The following is a 23,546-nucleotide window of genomic DNA, read 5'->3' on the forward strand; positions in this document are numbered from 1 at the left end:
GGCTAAAGAAATTTCACCACAACTCTGTTTTAAGTGGATTCCCCTCTATCCTGAGGCTGTGCCCTCTTGTCCTAGATTCCCCCACCACGGGAAACATCCTTTCCACATCTCCTCTGTCTAGGCCTTTCAACATTCAAAAGATTTCAATGAGATACCCCCTTATCCTTCTAAATTCCAGAGGGTACAGACCCAGACCAAACTTTCCTCATATGATAACCCTTTAGTTCCTGCAATCGTCCCTGTGAACCTCCTTTGGACCCCCTCCAATGCCAGCACATATTTTCTAAGATGAGGAACCCAAAACTGTTCACAATACTCAAGGTGAAGCCTCGCCAGTGCCTGATAAAGCCTCAGCATCACATCCTGCTCTTGTATTCAAGACCTCTTGAAATTAATGCTAATGCTAACATTGCATTTGCCTTCCTGACCACCAGCTCCACCTGCAAGTTAACCTTTAGGGTGTTCTGCAAAAGGACTCCCAAGTCCCTTTCCATCACAGATTTTTGGATTTTCTCCCTATTTAGAAAATAGTCCGCACATTTATTTCTACTACCAAAGTGCATGACCATGCATTTTCCAACACTGTATTTCATTTGCCACTCTCTTGTCCATTCTTCTAATCTGTCTAAGTCCTTCTGCAACCTACCTTTTTCCTCAACACTATCTGCCCCTCCAGCAATCTTGGTATCATCTGCAAACTCGGCAACAAAGCCATCTATTCCATCATCTAAATCAGTGATATACAGCATAAAAAGAAGCGGTCCCAACACCGACCCCTGTGGAACACCACTAGTCACTGGCAGCAAACCAGACAAGGATCCTTTTATTCCCACTTGCTGTTTCCTACCGATCAGCCAATGCTCTAACCACATTAGCAACTTTCCTGTAATACCATGGGCTCATTTAGTAAGCAGCCTCATGTGTGACACCTTGTCAAAGGCCTTCTGAAAGTCCAAATATACAATATCCACTACATCCCCTTTATCTATCCTCTGTGTAATCTCCTCAAAGAATTCCAACAGCTTTGTCAGGCAAGATTTTATCTCAAAGAAACCGTGCTGACTTTGTCCTATCTTATCCAGTGTCACCAAGTACTCTATAACCTCATCCTTAACAATTGACTCCAACATCTTCCCAACCACTGTGATCATGTGATATTTCATCTAAAGACTTCAAGTATAAACAAATTACAACAAAAATGTTACCATTTGTTACCTCAAAGTATTCATCAGAAATCATCTCCTCTTAACAAATCCACTAACTCTGTTGCCTGTCTTAAATTACTTGGATCTTTCAACATGCTGATTTACACCAGAAACTCTCCTAACAATTCGACCAGCACAGATTATTTAGACAGAGGTTTCTGTAGTTACTTTGCTAGACATTATTCATTCCAAATTACTTACAATTGCTCGGGGTATGTTTTCTCCCAGATCAGGCAAATTTACATAGTGATGGTTAGCAAAGTGGACCCTATCTCCCTTGCATCAGGTGAAAGAAGAAAAACTACTCCATGTTAAAATATCAACCACTAGATTATTCTGTACATAACAAATGTGTCAGAAGGTTTATCCCCTGGCTTTATGCAGTTGTTATAATACTTCCTTTAGAAAAATATAGATGTAAGTGGGGGACTATTGATTCGTGGGTCCCACAATACTACCTATACTTTCAATAATCCAATAGTCCCCAATTAGCTGTGTAATAATCTAACTCATGAATAACAGGACTATATTTTAGCACATAAAATTACGCCCAATGAAACATGTCTAAATAGATTTTTCTTTAAATAGTGAATGATGCTATGTGGTCCCTAATAAAAATGCATGAAGTGTACACACAGCTTTCAAACCAACAGTGCTACCAAGAGAGACTTTTTTTTAAACTTACACCAGAGGGTGCTGTTCCTCATTTCTGCTTTAGCATCAGGATTACTAATACTCTCACACTAGGAAACTTTGGAAGCTGAGCCAAACCAAGACAAATCAACAACATAAGCCAAAGTACACATTGTTCTGGCATCAACTTTGAGATCCAGTATTTTATTTAATGGCAGGGAACTGTAATTAATATGTATTGTGGTGATTATAAGCTTATTTTCCAGAAAATCCTGATTTTCTCATATCCTGAGTCACACAAGAAACAGGACTCCTGCATTCCCTCAGCTTGTCAAGAGATTAAGTACTTGAGCTAATCATCACTCTGTATAGAATGATTTACCTCTAGAACCCAACAGGGTTGTGACAGGATTACGCAGTGGCCACACACTGCACGAACAGGGAAAAGAAATGCACTTGCTACTAGATGTGACAGTATGGGCTTGGATCAGATGGCCACACAATTCGTATGACCTACTGAAGTTTTCTGTTTGAGCGCAAGAAAAATGAGAAACACTGTTCATACCCTTTAAAAGAAAATGCAGCTTCACCAAGTTTTTAGAGCTCAAGAAAAAGAATAGCTGAAGAGTTGTGGAAAATGCTTTCTTAATAAAATTCTACTTTAGATTTAATTAAGCTTACAACCCCCCCCCCCCCCCACACACACACACACATTTCTTAAACTTTACCATCTTCAAATTTGCTCTCGAGGTAATCAATGATCTGAGCGGATTCACAGATTATGTTGTCTCCATGTATTAACACAGGCACCTCTCCTGCCGGGTTCAAACGCATAAACCATGGTTCATTGTGCTCACTTAGTGGTAAGTTAACATCATATTCCTCACATTTTAGCCCCTTTTCTGCAATAACCAAACGAACCTGAAATACAAGAAAAAGGCACCATCAATACTAATCATTTTAATTTCTTTGTTTTCTGGCACAAAGCACTTACGCTGTTCTTTGTTATACAGATCGACTTGATCGCTGCTTTCATCATACTAAACTAGTACACGTTAGCACTCAAGTGATCTAAAAGGAAACATTTAAATATTAGCTTTATTTGTCACATGTATATTGAACCATCAAACGATACAGTGAAATGCATTGCTTGTGTCAAGTCCAATCAGCAAGGATTGTGCTGTGCAGCCCACGTGTCACCACATTTTCGTCACCAACATAGCATGCCCAGAACTTACTAAGCCTAACTCGTACATCTTTGGAATGTGGCAGGAAACCAGAGAAGCAGGAGGAACTGACGCAGTAACACTGTCTGTTAGTACAAACTCCTAACAGACAGCAGCACTGAACCCAAGTGAGTGATTATTGGTACTGGAAAGCAATGCAAGAACATTCAAAAATCAAGAAACCCAATTTTTAGAAAGCCCATCATACTGAATTTGCCTCCGAAATCTTGTTTCTGAACACTATCAAACTCGCCACCCATCATCAAGTTCACACTCAGGTTTCAGAGCCAAAATTCTTTCATAGTAGCTCTTCAGGTCCCAGGAACACAATGCCAATTTCCCCTCATGATGCCTGAACCCTGATTTCATATATTCTTGAACTGAAGGCTTGCCTTCTCCAATACTCCAGATCTGCATTCCCAACTCCATTCAGAACTCCATAGCTTGCATTTCCAACCACACAAAAAAGGAACATAACCATCCTAATCAAAGTGAAACACCTTGCTGGAAGAACTCAAGAGGCTCAGACAGAATCCTTAGAGGGAAATGGACAGTCGACATTTTGAGGCCCTTCATCCAGAATGAAACAGGAGAGAGCAAACAGCCAGTTTAAAGAGGTGAGGGGTAGGGTCAGGGAAAGAGCTAGCGAGGTGGATCGAGGTGAAGAGGGCTAACTGGCAAATGGAGGAGGGAAGTGTGGAAATAGTAAGTGTTGGAGATGATAGGTAGAGGCAACAAAGGGTGATGCAATCTGATAGGAAAGGAAGGTAGACCATGGAATCAAGTAAAGATAGAAGGGCAAATAGAAAGAATGTTGTGAGGGGTTGAGAGGGAAAGAGTGTAGGCAGATGCAGTAGGTGGAGGTGAGGAAAGGAACTGAGTGATGGGGACTGATGTAGGAGGGACTGGAAAGAGAAAGGGTCAGAGAGGTGCAGGTTTCCTGAAATTGGAGAATTCACTGTTCATTCCCTTGGGTTGTGGATTACCCAGACAGTTTATTAGATGTTATTCATGCAGTGTGTTTGGCCTCATTGGCAGTGGAGTCATCCAAGGACAGACAGGTCAGTGTGGTATACAGTGACTGTCCCTTTCCCTTCTATAGATGCTGCCTGAACTGCTGAGTTTTTCTGGTACTTTTGCAGTCTTTTATGTTTCAGTCACATGAACCTGATCTTCAATTTCATTTTAAATGCTCCCACCCCATCCATGGCAGTGTGCAATCCCATCTAATTTATTTTCATAAGCGTCAGGTAATCTGGGCATTGCTGTCAAGACCAATTTTTACTGCCTTTCTAGTTTCTTTTGAAACTATTCACATAAACACTGCAGACCAGGTAAAGATATTCCCAGAATTGAAGTTTACAAGTTCTAAGAATGTTACTCAATAATAATGATGTCAAATACTATGGAATATTGTGCAATTTGGAAGGTTACTTGACAATTGGGAATGAGTAAACATGCCTTCTGGCCATATTCTTCAGAGATCAAAGAGTTTTTAATGGAGCCTGTCAAAACAAGCTGAAATGCACCTTATAAATGATACAAACTGTAGCTGTACTGCTCTAGTGATAGAGAGAGAATGACTGCTTCAGACAGATAGAATGACAATCAAACATAATTCTTCATCTTGGATAACGTCAACCTTCTAGTCTGCTGTCATAGCTGTACTCATGAAAAAAGGAGGAGAGCATTTTACCACACTCCTGCCTTTGCACTGAGTAGTCAGGCCAAACACCTTAGCAGTAGTCTGCCAAACGCAGACCTTACTCAACGCACAACCTTGCTCTACATCAAGAATATCTCCAGAAGTGACAGCTCGACTGCTTGAACCTCACGGCATCCCATCTGCTCACAAATAAATGAGGAATTTAAGGAAGCTTGCCTCAAGAACAAGGGAACTGTACAAGCAATCAACAAAATGTAATGTGAGTACAGGATCATCTGTGGAGACTGCAACAAGAACTGCATCAGCCAGACAGGACGTAAACTCTCAATTCATTTATGGGAACACAAACTGGCAGTACACAGACATGATCCACCGTTGCTGATCTCAGTACATGAAGACTGAGATTGGGACACCGCAGAGGTTCTGGTGCAGGCAAACATGAAGCAGACAAGAATTTTTAGAAGCATGGTTCTCTTCTGTTAAATCTGTAATAAACATATCAAAATAGATGCCATCTATGAACCCCAAAGAGCAAAAGAAACATGAGCCAAAAGAATACAAAGGTCAACTGAAGGGGTTGTCAAACAGGACCAAGGCAGGCAAACAGGAGCCCGAATAAACATAAGCATTCCCAGAGAGAAATACCAACAACTGCCCTTTCAAGATGTCGCCTCCAATGTGGTGATGTCACCTCAAACGTCTGCAAGCTAATTACCAAGCTCAGCAAACACCACAACTTCAAACTTTAGTACATTAGAAAGTTTTTGACAAAAGACCAATTGGCCCAACAAAGCTTGTCAAATTCCTATTCACATATTGTGTTGAAATAATTATTAAGTTTAGATTTGGAAGTATCTAAAGATACTACTCCAACTACACAAAGACCAAAAGACCATAAAATACAGGAGCAGAATTAGGCCATTTGGCCCACTGAGTCAGCTCTACCATTTCATCATGGCTGATCCAATTTTCATCTCAGCCCCAATCTCCTGTCTTCTCCCCATATCCCTTCATGTCCTGGCCAATCAAGAATCTATCTTTGCCTTAAATATATATATATAAAGACTTGGCCTCCATAGCAGCTTGTGGCAAAGATTTCCACAAATTCAACATTCTCAGGCTAAAGAAATTCCTCCTAATCTCCATGCAAAAAGGACACCCCTCTATTCTGAAGCTGCGTCCTCTGGTCTCAGACACTCCCTCCATAGGGAACATCCTCTCCACATCCACTCTATCAAGGCCTTTCACCATTCGATAGGTTTCAATTAGGTCAACCCTCATTCTTCTGAATTCCAGTGAATACAGGCCCAGTGCAATCAAACACTCTTCATATGACAAGCCATTTAATCCTAGAATCATTTTCATGAACCTAGAGTTTCAGCACATCCTTTCTAAAATAAGGGGCCCAAAACTGCTCACAATACTCCAAGTGAGAACACATCAGTGCTTTATAAAATCTCATCTTTTTCTTCCTAATGACCTTAATTTCCTTCTGTTAGTTTTTAAAACCTTCCCAATCCTCTATCTTCCCACTAGTTTTGGCTTCCTTGCATGCCCCCCCCCCCTTTTGCTTTTACTTTGGTTCTGACTTCACTTGTCAGCCACGGTAGTGTCCTCCTTCCAGTCGAAAATTTCTTCTTATTTAATATTGCACTTCCCTCATTTTTCACAGTAACTCCAGCCACTGCTGCTTTGCTGCCTTCCTGCTACTGTCCCTTTCCAGTTAACTTTGGCCAGTTCCCCTCTCATGCCACAGTAATTTCCTTTATTCCACTGAAATACCGACACATCAGAATTTAGTTTCTCCTTCTCAAATTTCAAAGTGAACTCGATCATATTGTGATCACTGTTCCTTAAGAGTTCCTTAACCTTAAGCTCTCTTATCATCTCTGGATCATTGCACAACACCCAATCCAGCGCAGCGCAGCCCATCCCCTAATAGGCTCAACAACAAGCTGTTCTAAAAAGCCATCCCTCAGACATTCTACAAATTCTTGAGGTACAGTACTGATCTGGTTTTCCCAATCCATTTTCATGTTAAAATCTCCAACAATTATCATAACATTGCCCTTTTGACATGCCTTTTCTAACTCATGCTGTAATCTGTAATCCACATCCTGGCTGCTGTTTGGAGGCCTGTATACGACTGCCATTAAGGTCCTTTTACCCTTGCCATTTAACTCAACCCATAGAGACACTACACCTTCTGATCTTTTCTAATGATTTATTATTTATCATCGTGTATTTTTTTAATACACAGGGCCACACCACCCTCTCTGCCTACTAACCGATCTTTGCGATACACTGTATATCCTTGGACATTCAGCTCCCAATGGCAGTCATCCTTTAGCCAAGTTTCAAAGATGGCCACAACAACGTACTTGCCAATCTGTAGCTGAATTTCAACATAGTCATTTTATTTCTTATGCTGCGTACATTCAAATATAACATCTTCAGTCCAGTATTTGTTGCTTTCTGTTTTAACTGTACCACACCTCTATTGCTGTGTTACTCATCCCACTGGCTGTGATTATGCCTCATCTCCTGTCTCTCCTTTCTATCATCTCTGTTGCATGCTTTCTTTCATTTCTTCTACCAAAGTGCATGACCATACACTTCCCGACACTGTACTCCAACTGCCATTTTTTTGCCCATTCCCCTAATCTATCTGTCCTTCTGCAGCCTCTCTGCTTCCTCAAAACTACCTGCCCCTCCACCCTCTCTTCATATCGTCTGCAAACCTTGCAACAAAGCCATCAATTACATCATCCAAATCATTAACATATATCGTAAAAAGAATTGATCCCAACACAGATTCCTGTGGACCACCAGTAGTTACCGGCAGCCAACCAGGGAAGGATCCCTTTATTCCTATGTGTTGCCTCCTGCCAATCAGCCCACTGCCTTATCCATGCTAGAATCTTTCCTCTATTACCATGAGCTCATAGCTTATTAAGCAGCCTCATGTGTGGCACCTTGTCAAAAACTTTCTGAAAACAACTAGGTAGTTTGCTCCAGGTGTCCAGAACTTACTGTGTAAAGAAATGCTTCCTGATGTTCGTCTGAAATCTCCCCTTAATCAGTCTCCACCTATGGCCTCATGTCCTTGATGATGGATTAATTTTGAAGTAGCAGCTGGCATCCACTTGACTTACACCCTTTTTACCAGGGCTACTTAGGCTAAAAAGATTTAATTCTTTCAATCTTTCAACCTGAGCTACCAATATTCACCACAATCCTAATCAGTGTAGTCAGACTACTGACAACATTGCCATTGTTATATACTATCACTTTGCCAATGAGAGGATGCCAGTGCTTGCCCATTTTTGGATAGGCAATAGGCAACATTCACATTACTGGAACACTCAAATAAAGGCACAGCTAAAGGCTGTGTCCAGTTTAAGAACACCTGACTTATGGTCACCCCTACTTAAAAATGAGGTCCCAGAATATTATCAAATTCAGAAGTCTGATGCAAATACATGCATTTGCTCCTGTCAATGGCAGAACTAGTTGGCTCTCTCTCCTCACTTCTGGTAATTGTTCTTTCTCACCAGTCTTTGATGCTGTTCATTATATGACTGACAGTTACCACCTTAAGCAACTTTTGTGTATTTTGAGACTTGTGGACAAAACCAACTTAGGCATGTCTATTAGTAATAAACAGAACCCATTCCTTAAGCTGGGATAGCCTGTCACTCTAGAAAAGATGTCTTCAGCACTACAGACAGGATGTTGTTGGATTATAAATCAGTTAGCATAATTTTCAATAATTTCTACAAATCTTTATTGAACTAGGTTTAGTGCCCAGGACTGATTAAATGACGATATGTGAAACCCCCTGGTTTCCTTGGTTGCACAAGTCTAGGGAATACACACTCCCATCCCACCAAACCCATGAGATTGAGACAGCTCTCCCACCCCAAACCCCAGTTTGTGTGGATGTTGTGTCATTTGCTACCGTTACAACTAAGTGCCAGGAAATAAGAGGCAGCACGCTGCATCCAATTAAAGGAATTACATTTATGAATCTTAACTTAACTAAAGGGTTAGTAAAGAAAAGGGGGAAAAAACAAAAAGGACCTATTATAATTAAACAGTCAACTATGCACAAGTTGGAGCTCAATTCTTCCAAAAGTCACACATGTTCACCGATCTTCAGTAGATCCCGGCACCTTGCTCCATCGAATCATGGTCCCCACCAGGTCGAATCCTATGACCGGTTCCTTCCTTCTCTCTTCATCTCCAGCCAAACACAAAAAAAAACCAAGACCAACCTTTGTGTCCCTCACAACCTCCCACCCTCCCCCAGTGTTTTCTTGAATCCTCTCCCAATTGGATGACACACATTCCTCAGCATCCCTTATCTTCAATAATAACCAAACAAGGCTGAAAGCAGAACAGATTGCTAAAATGAAATAACTACAGCATCGCAGTAAAAATGTGAACCAGGGTGTTTCATATATTTGCTATGTGCTTGATAATCCTTTCTTCAGTCCCTGCAATCTGTTGTGGTGTCTAGTGGTCAGATGTTTTGCAATTCCCATTCCAGACGTGATCAAGTTGGTCAGGACACTCTTGATGGTGCCTGGTAGAATGTGGTTAGAATGGGGGCAGGGAGCCTCGCTTGCCTCAAACTCCTTAGGAGGTGGAGGCACTGCTGTGCTTTCCTGACTCAAGAGGTGGCACTGAGGGACCAGGTGAGATCATCCATGATGTGCACTGACTCTTGGTGCTCCTGACTCTTTCCACTGTGGAGCTGTTGATGTACAGCAGGGAGTGTCAGCCTGCACCTTCCCGAATCCACAATCATCCCTTTAGTCTGATCCACGTTGAGACTCAAGTTGTTGTGTTTGCACCAGTCCACTAGTCAATCTATCTCCTCTCTGTATGCAGACTGGTTGATGATGAGGCCAACCACTGTCAAGTCATCAGCAAACTTAATAATGTGGCAGGAGCTGGATCTAGCAGTACAGTCATGCATCAGCAGTGTGACCAACAGCGGCTGAACATATAGCCCTGGGGGGCACCAGGGCTCAACATGATGGAGCTAATGAGGTTGCTGCCAACACAGACCGTCTGAGGTCTCTCTGTCAAGAAACCCAAGATCCAGTTATATAAAGAGGAATTGATACCCAACAAGGACAGTTTACCTGATTGTATAGAACACCAAACTGTAGTCAATGAATAGATATAGACAATCAAGATCGCCCTTCATGGTTACAGCTGGAGGAAAATTCAGTAGTGGGGTTTTCGTTAGCTTCTTTATTAGGAGCTCCTCTTCCCTTTTCGTTCTCCAGAATAGGTAAACAAGCTCTTAACCCTATTGTTAAACATACTTTAAAAATTTGGTTTCAATTCCGTAGATTTTTTGAATTAAATGATTTTTTACTTTCTAGTAATATTTATTCTAACTTCTTTTTTTAAACGATCAACTTTGGATAAGGCTTTTCTAACATGGAAAATTAAGGGAATAAAAACTTTTTTAGATTTGTTTTTACAAGACTGTTTAATGTCTTTTTCAGTTAATGGATAAACATGATATCTCCAATACACATTTTTTCAGGTATTTACAGGTTAGGAATTTCTTACTTGATTTTTTACCAAATTACCCCTTGATCTGCTCTTCAAATTTGGCTTATGTTATTTTTCAGTTTAAACCTTTTCAAAAACAATTAATAGCTATCATTTATAAACAGTTAATGAATGCTCGCACATCGCCTAATGATAGGGTTCAATGCTCCTGGGAAGTAGAACTTCAACATTCACTCTCAGATAACCAATGGAGTAAAATTTATTATTTAGTTAATAATTCATCTATCTGCGCACGCCATATTTTAATTCAGTTTAAGATAGTACATAGGACCCATATGTCCAAAGATAAATTGGCGCATATTTTTCCTAATATATGCCCTATTTGTGATAGATGTAATGCAGAAGTGGCCACTCTAACCCATATGTTTTGGTCATGTGTAAGTTTAAATAATTTTTAGAGGGATGTGTTTGGAATATTATCTAAAGTTATAGATATGGATGTTCAACCTAATCCACTTACAGCAATTTTTGGGATTTTCCCAGAGGAAGCAAGCAAAGTGTCTGCCTCCGCCCAACATGTGATAGCTTTTTTAACTTTACTGGCTAGGAGAGCTATTTTGCTACACTGGAAAGAATCTAACTCGTCCACTGTTTTCTATTGGCTCTCCTCCATCATGTCATGTTTAAACTTGGAGAAAATTAGAAGCCGGACATTTGACACATCTTTTGATTTTGAACGTCTGGCAACCCTTTATTCAATATTTTCACATGATTTAATTTATCTTTATTTATTTTTCTTTATTCTCTTTGGAGAATATCCTTGTCCATGAAGGTTCGGAGATGACTGGAAGGATGCGTTTTTTTCTCTCTCTCTCTCTCTTTCTTTTTAAGTTTATCCTCATTTGGACTGCCCAATCTTTCTTTTTCTTTCTTTTTTTTTTCTTTCTCTCTTTTTTGTTTTAGTTTAGTTAGTGGGGTTTTTCTTTCTCTATCAATAAAATTTCCAATCTTTTTTTTTTACGATTGCTATGAGGGGTTGTAATTTCTCTCTGACCATTGTATATATAACAGCATAATATATTACCTATTTGAGTTTGATATTATATGCTTTTTGTCTTTAATATTGCTATTTATATGTCTTTTATATTATCTACTTGTTAAACTCCTCTTTCGATCTGTATTTGTATATTCTTTATTTGAAAATCAATAAAAAAGATTGAAAAAAGAAATGAGAATTCAGATGTGGGCAGGATTTCCAGGTGGCCACCTATTTCAGTTTGACTTCCCATTCTGTCATGTCTGTCCATTGACTCCCCTGCTGTCATAATGACACCACCCTCAGGGTGAAGTAGCAACATCTCATATTCCATCTGGGTAGACTAATCATAAAGTTCTCTCATTTTTGGTAATTTCTCCCCCTCTCCCTTCTCTGTTTCATATTTCCCCATTCTAGTTCCCCTCTTAATCTTTCTCTCCTCTTCACCTACCCATCAGCTCCCTCTGTTGGCCCCCCTTTCCCTTTCTCCCCCCATGGTCCATTCTTCCCACCTATGAGATTCCTTCTACAGCAGGGGTTCTCAACCTGGGATCCACAGATCCCTAGGTTAATGGTAAGGCTCCATGGCAATAAAAAGGTTGGGAACACCTGTTCTGTAGCCATTTCCCTCTTTCTCTCAGCTTCTCACTACATGCCCCTCCCCCACCCAACCCTCACCTGGTTTCACCTGCCAGCTTGTACTCCTTCCCTTCTCCACACCTCCTTATTCTGGCTTCTTCCCTTTTCTTTTACAGTCCTGATGAAGAGCCTCAGCCCAAAACACCAACTCTTTATTCCTTTCCAAAGATGCTACGTGATCTACAGAGTTCCTACAGCATTCTGCGTGATTCCCTGCCTCCAGCCGCTTGACCTGCTCAAAAGTATCCAATTTGGCATCATGATTGGGCCACACAATTCAAAGAAATGAGTCCACTCTTCTCTGGTGACCAAAGCTTCTAAGGGTAACCACAAGAACTGCATACAAGTCACTGAAAATCTTGCAATGAAAACACAATCGTCAATGAGTTGCAAAACAGACAGAAGATAGTTGATGCCCAGAGAATAAAAACCCTTTTAAAATATACATCTTCATTTAAACTATTTAACAATTTAACTGCATATGCTAAACTGCAAACTTACCACTTATTTTGATTTTAGACACTCTAGCCCAGGGGTGGGCAAACTTTTTGACTTGTGGGCCACAAGGGGTTCTAAAATTTGACAGGGGGGCCGGACCAGGAGCAGATGGACAGAGTGTTTTGGTAATACACCTCATAAGAGAAAATAAAATATCATGGGATATGTAGAAAACATGTGCTTTAATTTCAATTGAAAATGAACAAATGCATTACAACAAAATATCTGTCTTTGAAGTCCCATGGTATTTAGCTATTTATTGAAATGACTTTTAAAACACTGAAAATTAAATGAATAAAATACAGCTTTTTTAATAGTAACGGTTATTATTTTAAAGCACTGAAAATTCTGTTATCCTTCAAGATATTATCATCATCACTCACCTCCTGACTGTCTTTATTTCAAAAACGGTAGGAGATGCAGGTCTACTTGTCCTGCTCCTTCTTATTCAATTGTCCCCTGTGCCAAAACTCAACAACGACCAGCACAAGGACAGAACAGTGACAGTGCGCCAGTATGCGGAGCGCGTTATTTGATCTGGAGCGCATTTTTTATTTTGAGAACGTACGTGCACCTGCGCACTACTCATGTCCATCACTTAACAGAAATGACATGTAACATGTAAGGCTTATTGAAAAAAATATTTTCAAATGCATTTTTTACATAACACAACGAAGAAACTTATTTTTAATTTCAGTGGGAACAGTGTTGTTGGTCTCCCTTTTTAGCCAGCGCATCAAAGTCTGGATTTAGTTTTGTTGTGGCGATTCTCAGGATGGATCTGAGGTGTTGGTCAGTTAACTTGGATCTGTGGCTGGCTTTGTTGATGTTCATGACGCTGAACGCCTGTTCACACAAATAGGTCGAGCCGAACAACGCCAGCATCTTCTGTGCCGTCCTCCGGAGGTTTGGAAACACCTCTTTACCAAGTGAAGCATAAAAGTCATTCAGTTTAAGAGAGTTGAACTTCTCTTTTAAGACGGGGTCAGACTGAAGGTCGATCAGTTCCAGCTGTAGCTCCTCTGGTGCTGTTTCAGGATCTTGTGACAGGGGACAGGCCACCAACTGAAGTGACTTGTCAATTTTTTCAAAATCAGAAAAGCAACAGCAGAATTCTCTGTGCAGCGCATCCAGTGACTCGCTGTATTTTTTCACATTTGCGCCGGCCTCTTCCAGCGTGGCTAGTGTGGGAAAATGAGTGAATAACTTATTCAAAATTTGCCTGGAGAAAAAAGCCAGCTTGGATTTAAAGGCTTTCACGTTTGTGTACATGTCATGCACAAACTGATCCTTCCCCGTAGCTTCACGTTCAGTTCATTCATGTGTGAAAATATATCCACAGCAAACGCGAAGTCACAAAGCCAGCTCTTGTTTCTCAGCTCAGGAAATTCGCCGGCCTTCCTCAGTAACTCCAAAAATGCACCGATCTCCTCTTTGAGCTCCCATACTCGTTGAAACACTTTGCCCAAACTTAACCAGCAGACACGGGAGTGATAAAGTAGGTCCTGGTGATCCGCATCAGTTTCCTCCAGGAACGTGATAAACTGACAGTGCTGAAGTCCCCTTGCACGTATAAAGTTGACAAGTTTTACGATAGGATTCACAAAATGATTCAGCTGTAATACCAATTTACATAGAGATTCCTGGTGGATGATGCAGTGAAGGAAAATAACATCCTGGTCAGGATTTTCATCTTTCACTTTATTCTGTATTTTCCTCAGCAGGCCGACATTTTTCCCTGTCAAATTAGGAGATCCATCTGTGGTGACGTTGATAAGTTTACTCCAAGGGAGCTTCATATTTTCGATGACAGCAGACACCCGGTCATACAAGTCCTCTCCCCGTGTTTTTCCTTTCAGAGACTCCATTGTCAAAAACTCCTCTGTTATTTCAAACGTATTGTTAATTCCTCGGATAAAAATGAGGAGCTGAGCAGTGTCTTTTACATCGTTGCTTTCATCCAGTGCTAATGAATATAACGTGAATGACTCTGCCTTTTTATTTAAGTCGCTGGTTATATCTTCATCTATCAGTTCCACACGGCGAGTCACTGTCCTGCGTGATAAACTGATTTTTTCAAATTTGTCTTTGCTCTCCGGAAACAATACACCTGCTGTCTCCACCATACATTCTTTTAAAAACTCGCCTTCAGACAGAGGCTTGCTGGCCTTTGCTAATTTGAATGACAGCATAAAACTCGCCTTGGTACTTGACTCATGAATGGCAGTTTGACGGTGAAAAATTTTTTATTGAGCCTGTAAATTAGCTGCCAACCTCTGAGCATTAGCTTCCCGTTCTTTCATTGACTGGTTGCTAGCATAGTTGGCATGTTTTGTGGCAAAGTGACGGCTGATATTATATTCTTTAAAAACCGCCACAGTCTCTTGGCATATCAGGCATACAGCAGTTGATTGGTGTTCGGTAAAAAGATATTTAGTTGTCCACTCCTTATTAAACACCCGACATTCTCTATCCACTTTTCTTTTCTTAGCTCCACTCATCTTTACAGAAGGGGTGAGAGGTCAAAGAGTAAAGCGCAAATGTGGAATAATACGCTGCACCTCAACAAAGGTCAATGTATATAGAGTGCGTCATCTATTGGGAAAACGAATTGCGGGGAAAAAACGTTAACAAGGTTTATTAATATAATTTCATCAAGTTCTGCGGGCCGGATTAAAAAGCTTAACGGGCCGCATATGGCCCCCGGGCCGTAGTTTGCCCATGCCTGCTCTAGCCCTCCATCAGCCAGGATGGCAAAGAGTGGGAATAAAGGGGACCTTTTCTGGTTGGTTGCTGGTGACTAGTCATGTTTTGCAGGGGTCTCTGTTTGTTCCGTTACTTTTCATGTTATATGTTAATGACTTGCATTACAGAATTGATAGCTTTGTGGACACAAATGTGGATGATATTAAGATAGGTGGAAGGGCAGATAGTGTTGAAGAAGCAGAGTCTGTAGAAAGACTTGGACAGATTAGGGGAATGGACAAAGCAGATGCAGATGGAATACAGTGTTGGGAAGTGTATGGGCATGCACTTTGATAGAAAGAATAAAGGTGTAGAATACTTTTATGAAATCAGGGAGCAAGTTCAGAAATCAGAAGTACAAAGGGAATAAGGAATCCTTGTGCAGTATTCCCCAAAAGGCTAACTTAGCAGTAAAGAAAACAAATGCAATGCTAGTATTCATTTCTAAAAGATTCAAATATAAATCAAGGATGTAAGGCTGAGGCTTTATTAGGCATTGGTTAGACCATATTTGGAGTATTGCGAGCACACCTACAGAAGAACATGTTGGCATTAGAGAGGGGCCAGGGGAAATCTGGTCCCAGAATGAAACAGTTAATGAATGAGAAGCATTTGTTAGCTCTGAGCCTGTACTTGCTGGAGTTTAGAAGAATGAGGGGCAGGAGGGAGATATCATTGAAACCTACAAGACATTGAAAGAATGGATAGAATAGACATGGAACAAATATTTCCAATAGTGAGAGAGGGCACAGCTATAGAATAGAAACACATCTCTTTAGAACAAAGAAGTGAAGAAATCTCTTTAGCCAGAGGATGTGGACCACAGACAACCAATGCCTGTGGAGGCTAAGACATTGGGTATATTTAATTCTAGATTAGTAAGGGTGTCAAAAGTTACAGAGAAATAACATTGGAGATCCCACATTACTGAAAACATCTTGAAATCTACCCTATCGTACCTCCCTTTGGAATCAAAGGTCTTTCAATGAGATCACCACTTGTTCTGAATAATATAAAACCAACTTGTTTAGCTTTTCTGGACAATTCAAGAATTCAACTTAGGAATCTCCTATGATACAATATTCTTTCTTAAAACAATGGGACCAAACAGTGACTCGCCAAAATTAAAATTCCTCCAATGGAAATTCGTACAGCGTTGAGGACCAGTGAAAAGATCGTCACAGATGGATTTGTAAATATCAAACATTAAAACAATCACAACGAGCATCATCTCAAGCCTCCATTCCACCAACCATTTGAAAGCCCAGCAACATTGGACACCCACTCCCCGCCCTCCCTTCCCATCTCATCCACCTCCACAAGCCCCGTCCTCCCCTCCAACCCGGCCCACACCCCCTCGCCACACCCTCCTCTCCCATCCCCTTCCAACATCCACTCACTCCGCACCAACTCACTTTCTGTGAACAAAAAGACTGCGACCAGTGGTACAGAACCAGTTTGATGCGAGTGTTCTCGCATTTTAAAGCGATGGGCTGGGACGTGCCGCCCTGCTCCTGGCCTCGCACCTCCACATCCCTGCCGACTTCCTCGGTGCCAACCTGACCGAAATCCGCCATTGCCTCTCTGCTCACCTCTGCGCCTGCACCGTTTTCCCGTGGATTCTGGGAAACCGACCACCTTGCGTCATGCTCTTAGAGATGGAACTACAATTCCCATGGTGCAATGTGGTGGTCCCTTCAATCCAAAATTTGCAGAGAGGTTGCGGATTGAAAGGTGCGATGGTGTCCATCCAATATTTCATAATTAGAGAATTCGCAAATCATTCAATTTCTAGTTCCAAGGGATGAGTTCTCTGAGTTCATATGTTTTGTTGACTGCCAGTTCCCCCCTCCCCCAAACCCTGATAATTTTCAGTAATAAATCAGAAGCTACAGATCAGATCCAGGTGGTTCACAAATGTACTTGATCCTTTATGGCTGTGTGTTTAATATCCAAACGTTACTTAAAATGTTATGATGCTATTGACTTATAAATGACTTATCACTATATTCATGCAAGGAAAATATGCGCTGTGTGTTTGATATCAAATTTGTTAGATAAACCCTTTTAGAAATGAAATTGAGTGTATTAGCCACTTATGAGTGACTTATAGTCGACTTATCACCTATATTCCTGTTATGATTAACACCCCCCCCCCCACCCACCCGTCGGCTGGTCCGCAAGAATATTGTTAACCGGTCCGCGGTGCAAAAGGTTGGTGACCCCTGCTTAATAATAGGTTCTAAAACAACTTTTTAAGTATAGTAGTTTTAGTCAAGGAAATATGGCCCAAAATATTTCACAGCCAGTAAGTAGCTTAGAAAATTGATGCCACCATGAAAGAGGGCAGATATTGCAATACTTTGGTTTAAAGTTTTTAAAGGAGAAAGGGCTGAAGTGAGAGAAACGGATGAAGACAGGAAATCCAGAGCCCAGACAATTAAGGCCCAGCTTTCAAGATTGGAGTGGTTAAAACTAGAGATGAACAAGAAACCAGAGTGAAGTTCATAGTTATTGGACAGTTATTATGATAAAATTGGCAAGAAATCATAAAACTTAATCATAAACAGGATTTAATATGGATCAACAAGCAAGGGAATGGTTGGATGAAGGGATTTGTGCAAATTAAGTTATAGGCACTGCATTTTTCTTTCACCTCAACACTATAAGGGAAGCTAAAGAGTTGTACATTGCAAATAATCAAGCACAGATACACAAAGACATAGATGAAGGTTCAGACAAGGTGTAGCAGAGGTTACGTTGAGTAGCGTTATGATGTGGGTACACTTATCTAAGATACAATATGGATTAAATATGGTACAGAAATCCTGTTTGTAAATTGCTTTGTTCAGTCAGGTGTCAGGAGAGAAAATGGACTCAGTGATTATAGAAAAATTGTGACAAAATCCTGCATTGCTGAAATCGCTCCCTGTATTTAATTGGGAGAGATTTCTGCAATGCTATGCTAGCAATTTTCTGACCCTTGGAACTTGAAACCTTTTTCCACTAGTTTACCTTATTGGTCTGCTGAATCTTTCTAGCATTTCTTTTAATTTTGTTTTAGCATTCCCTAATTTATTTGTTATAATTTATAATATATAGTTTTAAGGACACTCTGTTCATCCTTTCCTTATTCCCATTCCCTATCACATTCAGATCAATATTTAATTGTCACATGTACATCGAGACACCCAGTGAAATGCATAATTAGCATTAACAACCAACACAACCTAAGGATTTGCTGAGGGCGGGCCGCAAATGTCACCACACATTCCAGCTCTAACGTAGCATATCCACCACACTTGGCAGAACAATACAGAACACAACAAAACAACAAAATAACAACAGCAAAACAAGTTCCTTTCCTCCCTCCCACCCACACATATGGACGGCCCCCCAATCCCAGGACAAGCTCCCAGTCTCAGACTTCCGATCGACCTTCCGATTTTGATCTTCAGTATTGATCCCCAGATGAGCCAATGATGGGACTGTGAATTCCAGGCTTGCCAACTCACCAGCCCTCATGCCCCCTGCTTGCATGGACATCTGATCCCAGGACCCACCGACCTGGAACAGGCCAACATCCTTTGTCACGGGTCCAGATGCTTCAAGCGACCCTTCCAAACTTCCTTTTCAGCTTCTTCCTACTTCCAACATAACTTCTTATGATATTGAAGAAGGTTGGTTTCTCCCCACTCACACTCCTTGAAGTCTGCACAGGATCTTCAGGGATTGTTTATACTTTGAGGAAGTTTGGCAGTGTGGATTTTCCATGTAAACCCTGCCTGATATTATTTTCTGCTGAATTAATTTGTATAACTGTTGGCTGGCTGGTGCACAACAGACAGTTTCCTATGTGAACTCAAAGTGAAAATTATCCTGTGTGCAAGGTCAACAGGAAATGGTTAAAATAAAACTGTACACTCTTTATGTCTACAAAAGTTTCTTTCCTGTTTTGACTATTTTGTTTGACGTTTACAGTATGTCAGATTTTTCCTCTCCATATTAATAGTCAAAAACATTATCTGAATATCCTGCAACTTGCCATGTATATCCTACAATTCCAATTGTTTTAACTATCAAACAAACATGCATATTAGGAAATAAAACTAGCCCCTCAAAACTGCATCAAAACCAATTTCTCTATATTATCTCCGCCTGGTTACCTTGAATTTTCCTAAGTACCTAAAATACTGAATGCACCTTAGTGACCGGGAAACTGAGTGGCAGAAAGATTAAGAAAAATGGGCAGGTACACGTGTTCGCTGGACAGAATTGGTAACTGATCTGATTGTACCCTCAATTCTACTCACAGTAACTGTTTAATAGGTAGCCATCGATCCCAGGGGATCATGGGTTTGCGTCTATGGTGGACTGTGTCCTCTCCAGGGCCAAGCCTGGGTGGGAAGATTTGAAGAACCGGCTGTTGCCCATACAGTGGGCTCCCCCTCTCCACATCACTGATGTAGTCCAAGGGAAGGGCAAGCGCCGATACAGCTTGGCACCAGTGTCGTCACGGAGGTTGCCAGAGTGAAGTTGTAAACAACATCAAACTGTCTTAGAGACCCCGGATCCGGATTTCTTCCTCGGAATTTACTCCCGAAGCCTTTTCCATGGATGGGTATGGCCGCAAGGCAGCAGAGGTTTAAAATAAGAGATTTCCTTCTCCTAGGTGGGCTGCTGTCCAAGACTGGTGAGCCCCACCTGCCCGAGGTAACTGTTTAACCCCTTGCTTATCAAATAATTGTTTACCTCTGTTTTAAAAATACTCAAATACAATACTCCTGCTACCATTTGATGAGGAGAGTTCCAAAGACCCAGAGGACTATTTGAAAAAAAAAATGGCTCAGCTCTCTCTTAAACGAAGAATCCCCTGGTTTTAAACAATGTCCTGTGATTCTCAATTCTTCGACAAGACCTTGCGTACTGTGTTGTTCAGGATCTTAAATGTTTTGATCAAATCCACTCTCACTCTCCTCTAATTCAATGGAAGCTTGTTACATAGCCCTGAAATGTTGATGGGGGAGGCCGAGATGTGAATCCAAAGCAACTGGATGAGTTATCCTCCTCCAAAAGGCTACACAAACACAGATGCCAACCTTCAGTCAATGTGATTCACCCAATGTGACCTCAAGGAACAGCTGAGTGCATTGGATACAGCAGAAGCTGTGGGGCCCAACAATTCCTCAGCTGTGATATTGAAGACCTCTGCTCCTGAAGTAGGCAGACTGTTTCAGCACAAGTACAACACCGTAATCTCCCTACGTGAAAAATTGAAATGAAATGTTTGATTGGAAATACTGAGTAGAAAATGGACCTGTCATCCCCTCTTCACAGAAGCAGACCAAGTTCATTCTGGCTACCACCTTAACTTTGTATTCTCAAACACTACTAGAGTGATGAAAGAAGTTAGTAACTGGGCTATTAAGCAAGGTTAGTACTTTATTCCTGGGAATGTAGAAGATTGAGAGAAGATTTGATAGAGGTATACAAAATTATGAAGGGGTAAAGATGGGGTAAATACAAGCAGGCTTTTTCCACTGAGGTTGGGAAGGACTACAACCAGAGGTCATGGGTTAAGGATGAAAGGTGAAAAGTTTAAGGGGAATATGAGGGGAAATTTCTTCTCTCAGAGGGCCGTTAAGAGTGTGGCACGATTTCGATTTCAATAATTAAGAGGAGTTTGGGTAGCTACATGGATGGTGGGGTATGGCGGGCTCTGGTCCTGGTCCAGGTCAATGGGAGTAGGCAGTTTAAATGTTTCGGCATGGACTAGATGGGCCAAAAGGCCTGTTTCTGTGCCGTACTTTTCTATGACTCAATACTAACCAATAAATGGATCAACAATGCTCAGTTTAAGTACTGAAAGGACCATTAATCCAAAAACAAGCAATGGAACTAAATTCTAGAAGTAAAGTGAGGTGAGAATGAGTGTTTGTACAACAAGGCAGTCTTTGTCATCAAAGGTCCCAGGTAAACCTTGAGCCAAATGGCAGGAGACTCTGCTTTCTGGCTGCAGTCATATCTTACACGGAAGATTATTTTCTGTGGGTAAATTAGATTATCTAAGTCCCAGAATACTGATGCAGGTCACCTAACACTCTTATAGATTTCTACCACTGTAGAGTGGAGAGCATACTGAATGGTTGCATCACAGCTTGGTATGGAGGCTCCAATTTGCCCCTCCCAGGTCCAGGAGAATGTTGTTCAGTCTTGCAAGAGGCTGCAGAGAGTTGTAGACTCAGTCAGCTCCATTATGGGTGCAAAACTCCCCCCCACCAAGGGCATCTTCAAAAATCAGTGCCTCAAAAAGGCAGCATCCATCCAGTTTTTAGCACACCGGCCTTCATAAATCAAAGTATTGGGTACAGAAGATGGAATTTTATCTTGAAGTTGTATAAGATGTTAACGTGGCCTAATTTGGAGTATTGTGTGCCGTTCTGGTCACCTACCTACAGGAAAGATGTAAATAAGGTTGAAAGGGTACAGGGAAAATTTACAACTGTGTTGCCATGACAGGAAGAGCTGAGCTATAAGGAAAGATTGAATAGGTTAAGAACTTATTCCTTGGAAAATTGAAGGCTCAAGGGAGATTTGATAGAGGCATATAAAATTATGAGAGGTATAGATAAGGTAAGTGCATGCAGGCTTTTTCCACTGAGGTTGGGTGGGACTACAACTAGAGGTCATGGTTTAAGGGTAAAAGGTGAAAAGGTTAAGGAGAACATAAGAGGAAACTTCTTCTCTCATAAGGTTGTGAGGGTGTGGAATGAGCTGCCAGTGCAAGTGGTGCATGCAATCTTGATTTCAACTTTTAAGAGCAGTTTTGATAGGCACATGGATAGTAGGGGTATTATTGGCTATAGTCCAAGTGCAGGTCAATGGGAGTTTAAGTGGTTCAGCATGGACTAGATGGGCCAAAGGGCCTGGTTTTGTGCTTTACTGTTCTATAACTCAAAAGGAACCCCATCATTCAGGACATGCCTTTTTTTTATTACTACCATTGGGGATGAGTAACAGGACCTGAGCATCCACATACAATGGTTTAGAAACAGATTTTGTTCTTCCACCATCAGATTTCTGAATGGTTTATAAACCTATGTCATTCTTCCTTTCTGCATTATTTATCTGTTGTGTAATTTATAGTAACTTTTTGTCTTTGAACTGTACTGCTGCCAAAATATGAAAAAAAAATCACATCTTTTAAGTCAGGTCATCTGAGGAGCCTAAAAGTACCAAATAAATATTTTTTAATTACTTCATCCATGACCTCTCTGCCTTAAGATCAGTGTGGAAGCTAACTGATGATTTCATGTTGTTAATTCCATTCATAATACTGTTTGCACTTACATACTCACAACCAGACTATGTAACAGTTTCTTCCCCCAAGCTATCAGACTCCTCAATACCCAGAGTCTGGACTGACACCAACTTACTGCCCTATTGTCTTGTTTATTATCTATTGTAATGCCTGCACTGTTTTGTGCACTTTATGCAGTCCTGGGTAGGTCTGTAGTCTAGTGTTGTTTCTTTTTTCTGTGTTTTTTTTTTACGTAGTTCAGTCTAGTTTTTGTACTGTGTCATGTAACACCATGGTCCTGAAAAACATTGTCTCATTTTTACTTTGTACTGTACCAGCAGTTATGGTTGAAATGACAATAAAAGTGACTTGACTTGTCTTGATGCTGCAGGGCCTGAACAATATTCATCTGCATTTGGGAAGGGTAAATAACATTGAAGTTCAAAAGTTCAAATACATGTTTGGATACCACATACCGTACAACCTCATAGAAACACAATACCCATAAAAAAACACAATAGAACCCAACTCACGGGGAAAAAAAAACACACAACAAAGGCTTTCAAACGCCCAATGTGTGGAAAAAAAGAACAATATGTACAAACAATAAAAAGTGAACAAATAACACAGTGAACATGAACCTCAGTGTTTCCGAAAGTAAGCCTGCAGGCACGGAGCCAGTTCTCCTCTGCAGCCAGTCCAGGAACTTTCACGTAATGAACATTTCCAAAAGGTGAGAATCTAAATCTGGACATTGAATCCTTAACCAGGATTTTACAAAATTGTCTTTGACCAAAATCACGTGCTCTCAAAATCTATATGTCACCAATGAGGTACATAAAGTACGGGAGGCAATAGTGTACCTTTGTTTGAAGGAGTGCAGCTCAAACAAATAAAGAAGGTGGACATAATCCAGGTCAAAAGAGTCCGCTTGTTGTCATTCCCTTCACCTCCCTGAATACTCCTCCCTTCCATCACCAATCCATCAGTACCTCTGCCCAATGAAACAGTGGAGGCTAGCTCAGTAAATATATTTAAGACAAGGTTGGATAGATTTTTGCAT

The 23,546-nt window shown here is 40.9% G+C and overlaps 1 protein-coding gene across 4 annotated transcripts in view; it reads right to left on the reverse strand.

The window, feature by feature from the left end:
* The window catches only part of gdap1 (ganglioside induced differentiation associated protein 1), a 79,427-nt gene that overhangs the window by 22,294 nt on the left and 33,587 nt on the right, over window positions 1-23,546 (reverse strand). For 2 of the 4 annotated variants that reach the window (XM_073040308.1, XM_073040298.1), the window contains exon 2: window positions 2,567-2,759. In XM_073040308.1, the coding sequence (XP_072896409.1) occupies window positions 2,567-2,672 (106 nt within the window). In that variant the 5' untranslated portion in view covers window positions 2,673-2,759. Of the gene's footprint in view, window positions 1-2,566; window positions 2,760-16,598; window positions 16,791-23,546 lie in introns of those variants that run through there. The other 2 variants (XM_073040287.1, XM_073040314.1) reach the window with 2 other exon arrangements.

This window comes from Hemitrygon akajei, chromosome 1 (genome assembly GCF_048418815.1).
Source record: "Hemitrygon akajei chromosome 1, sHemAka1.3, whole genome shotgun sequence".
Classification (NCBI taxonomy): domain Eukaryota; kingdom Metazoa; phylum Chordata; class Chondrichthyes; order Myliobatiformes; family Dasyatidae; genus Hemitrygon; species Hemitrygon akajei.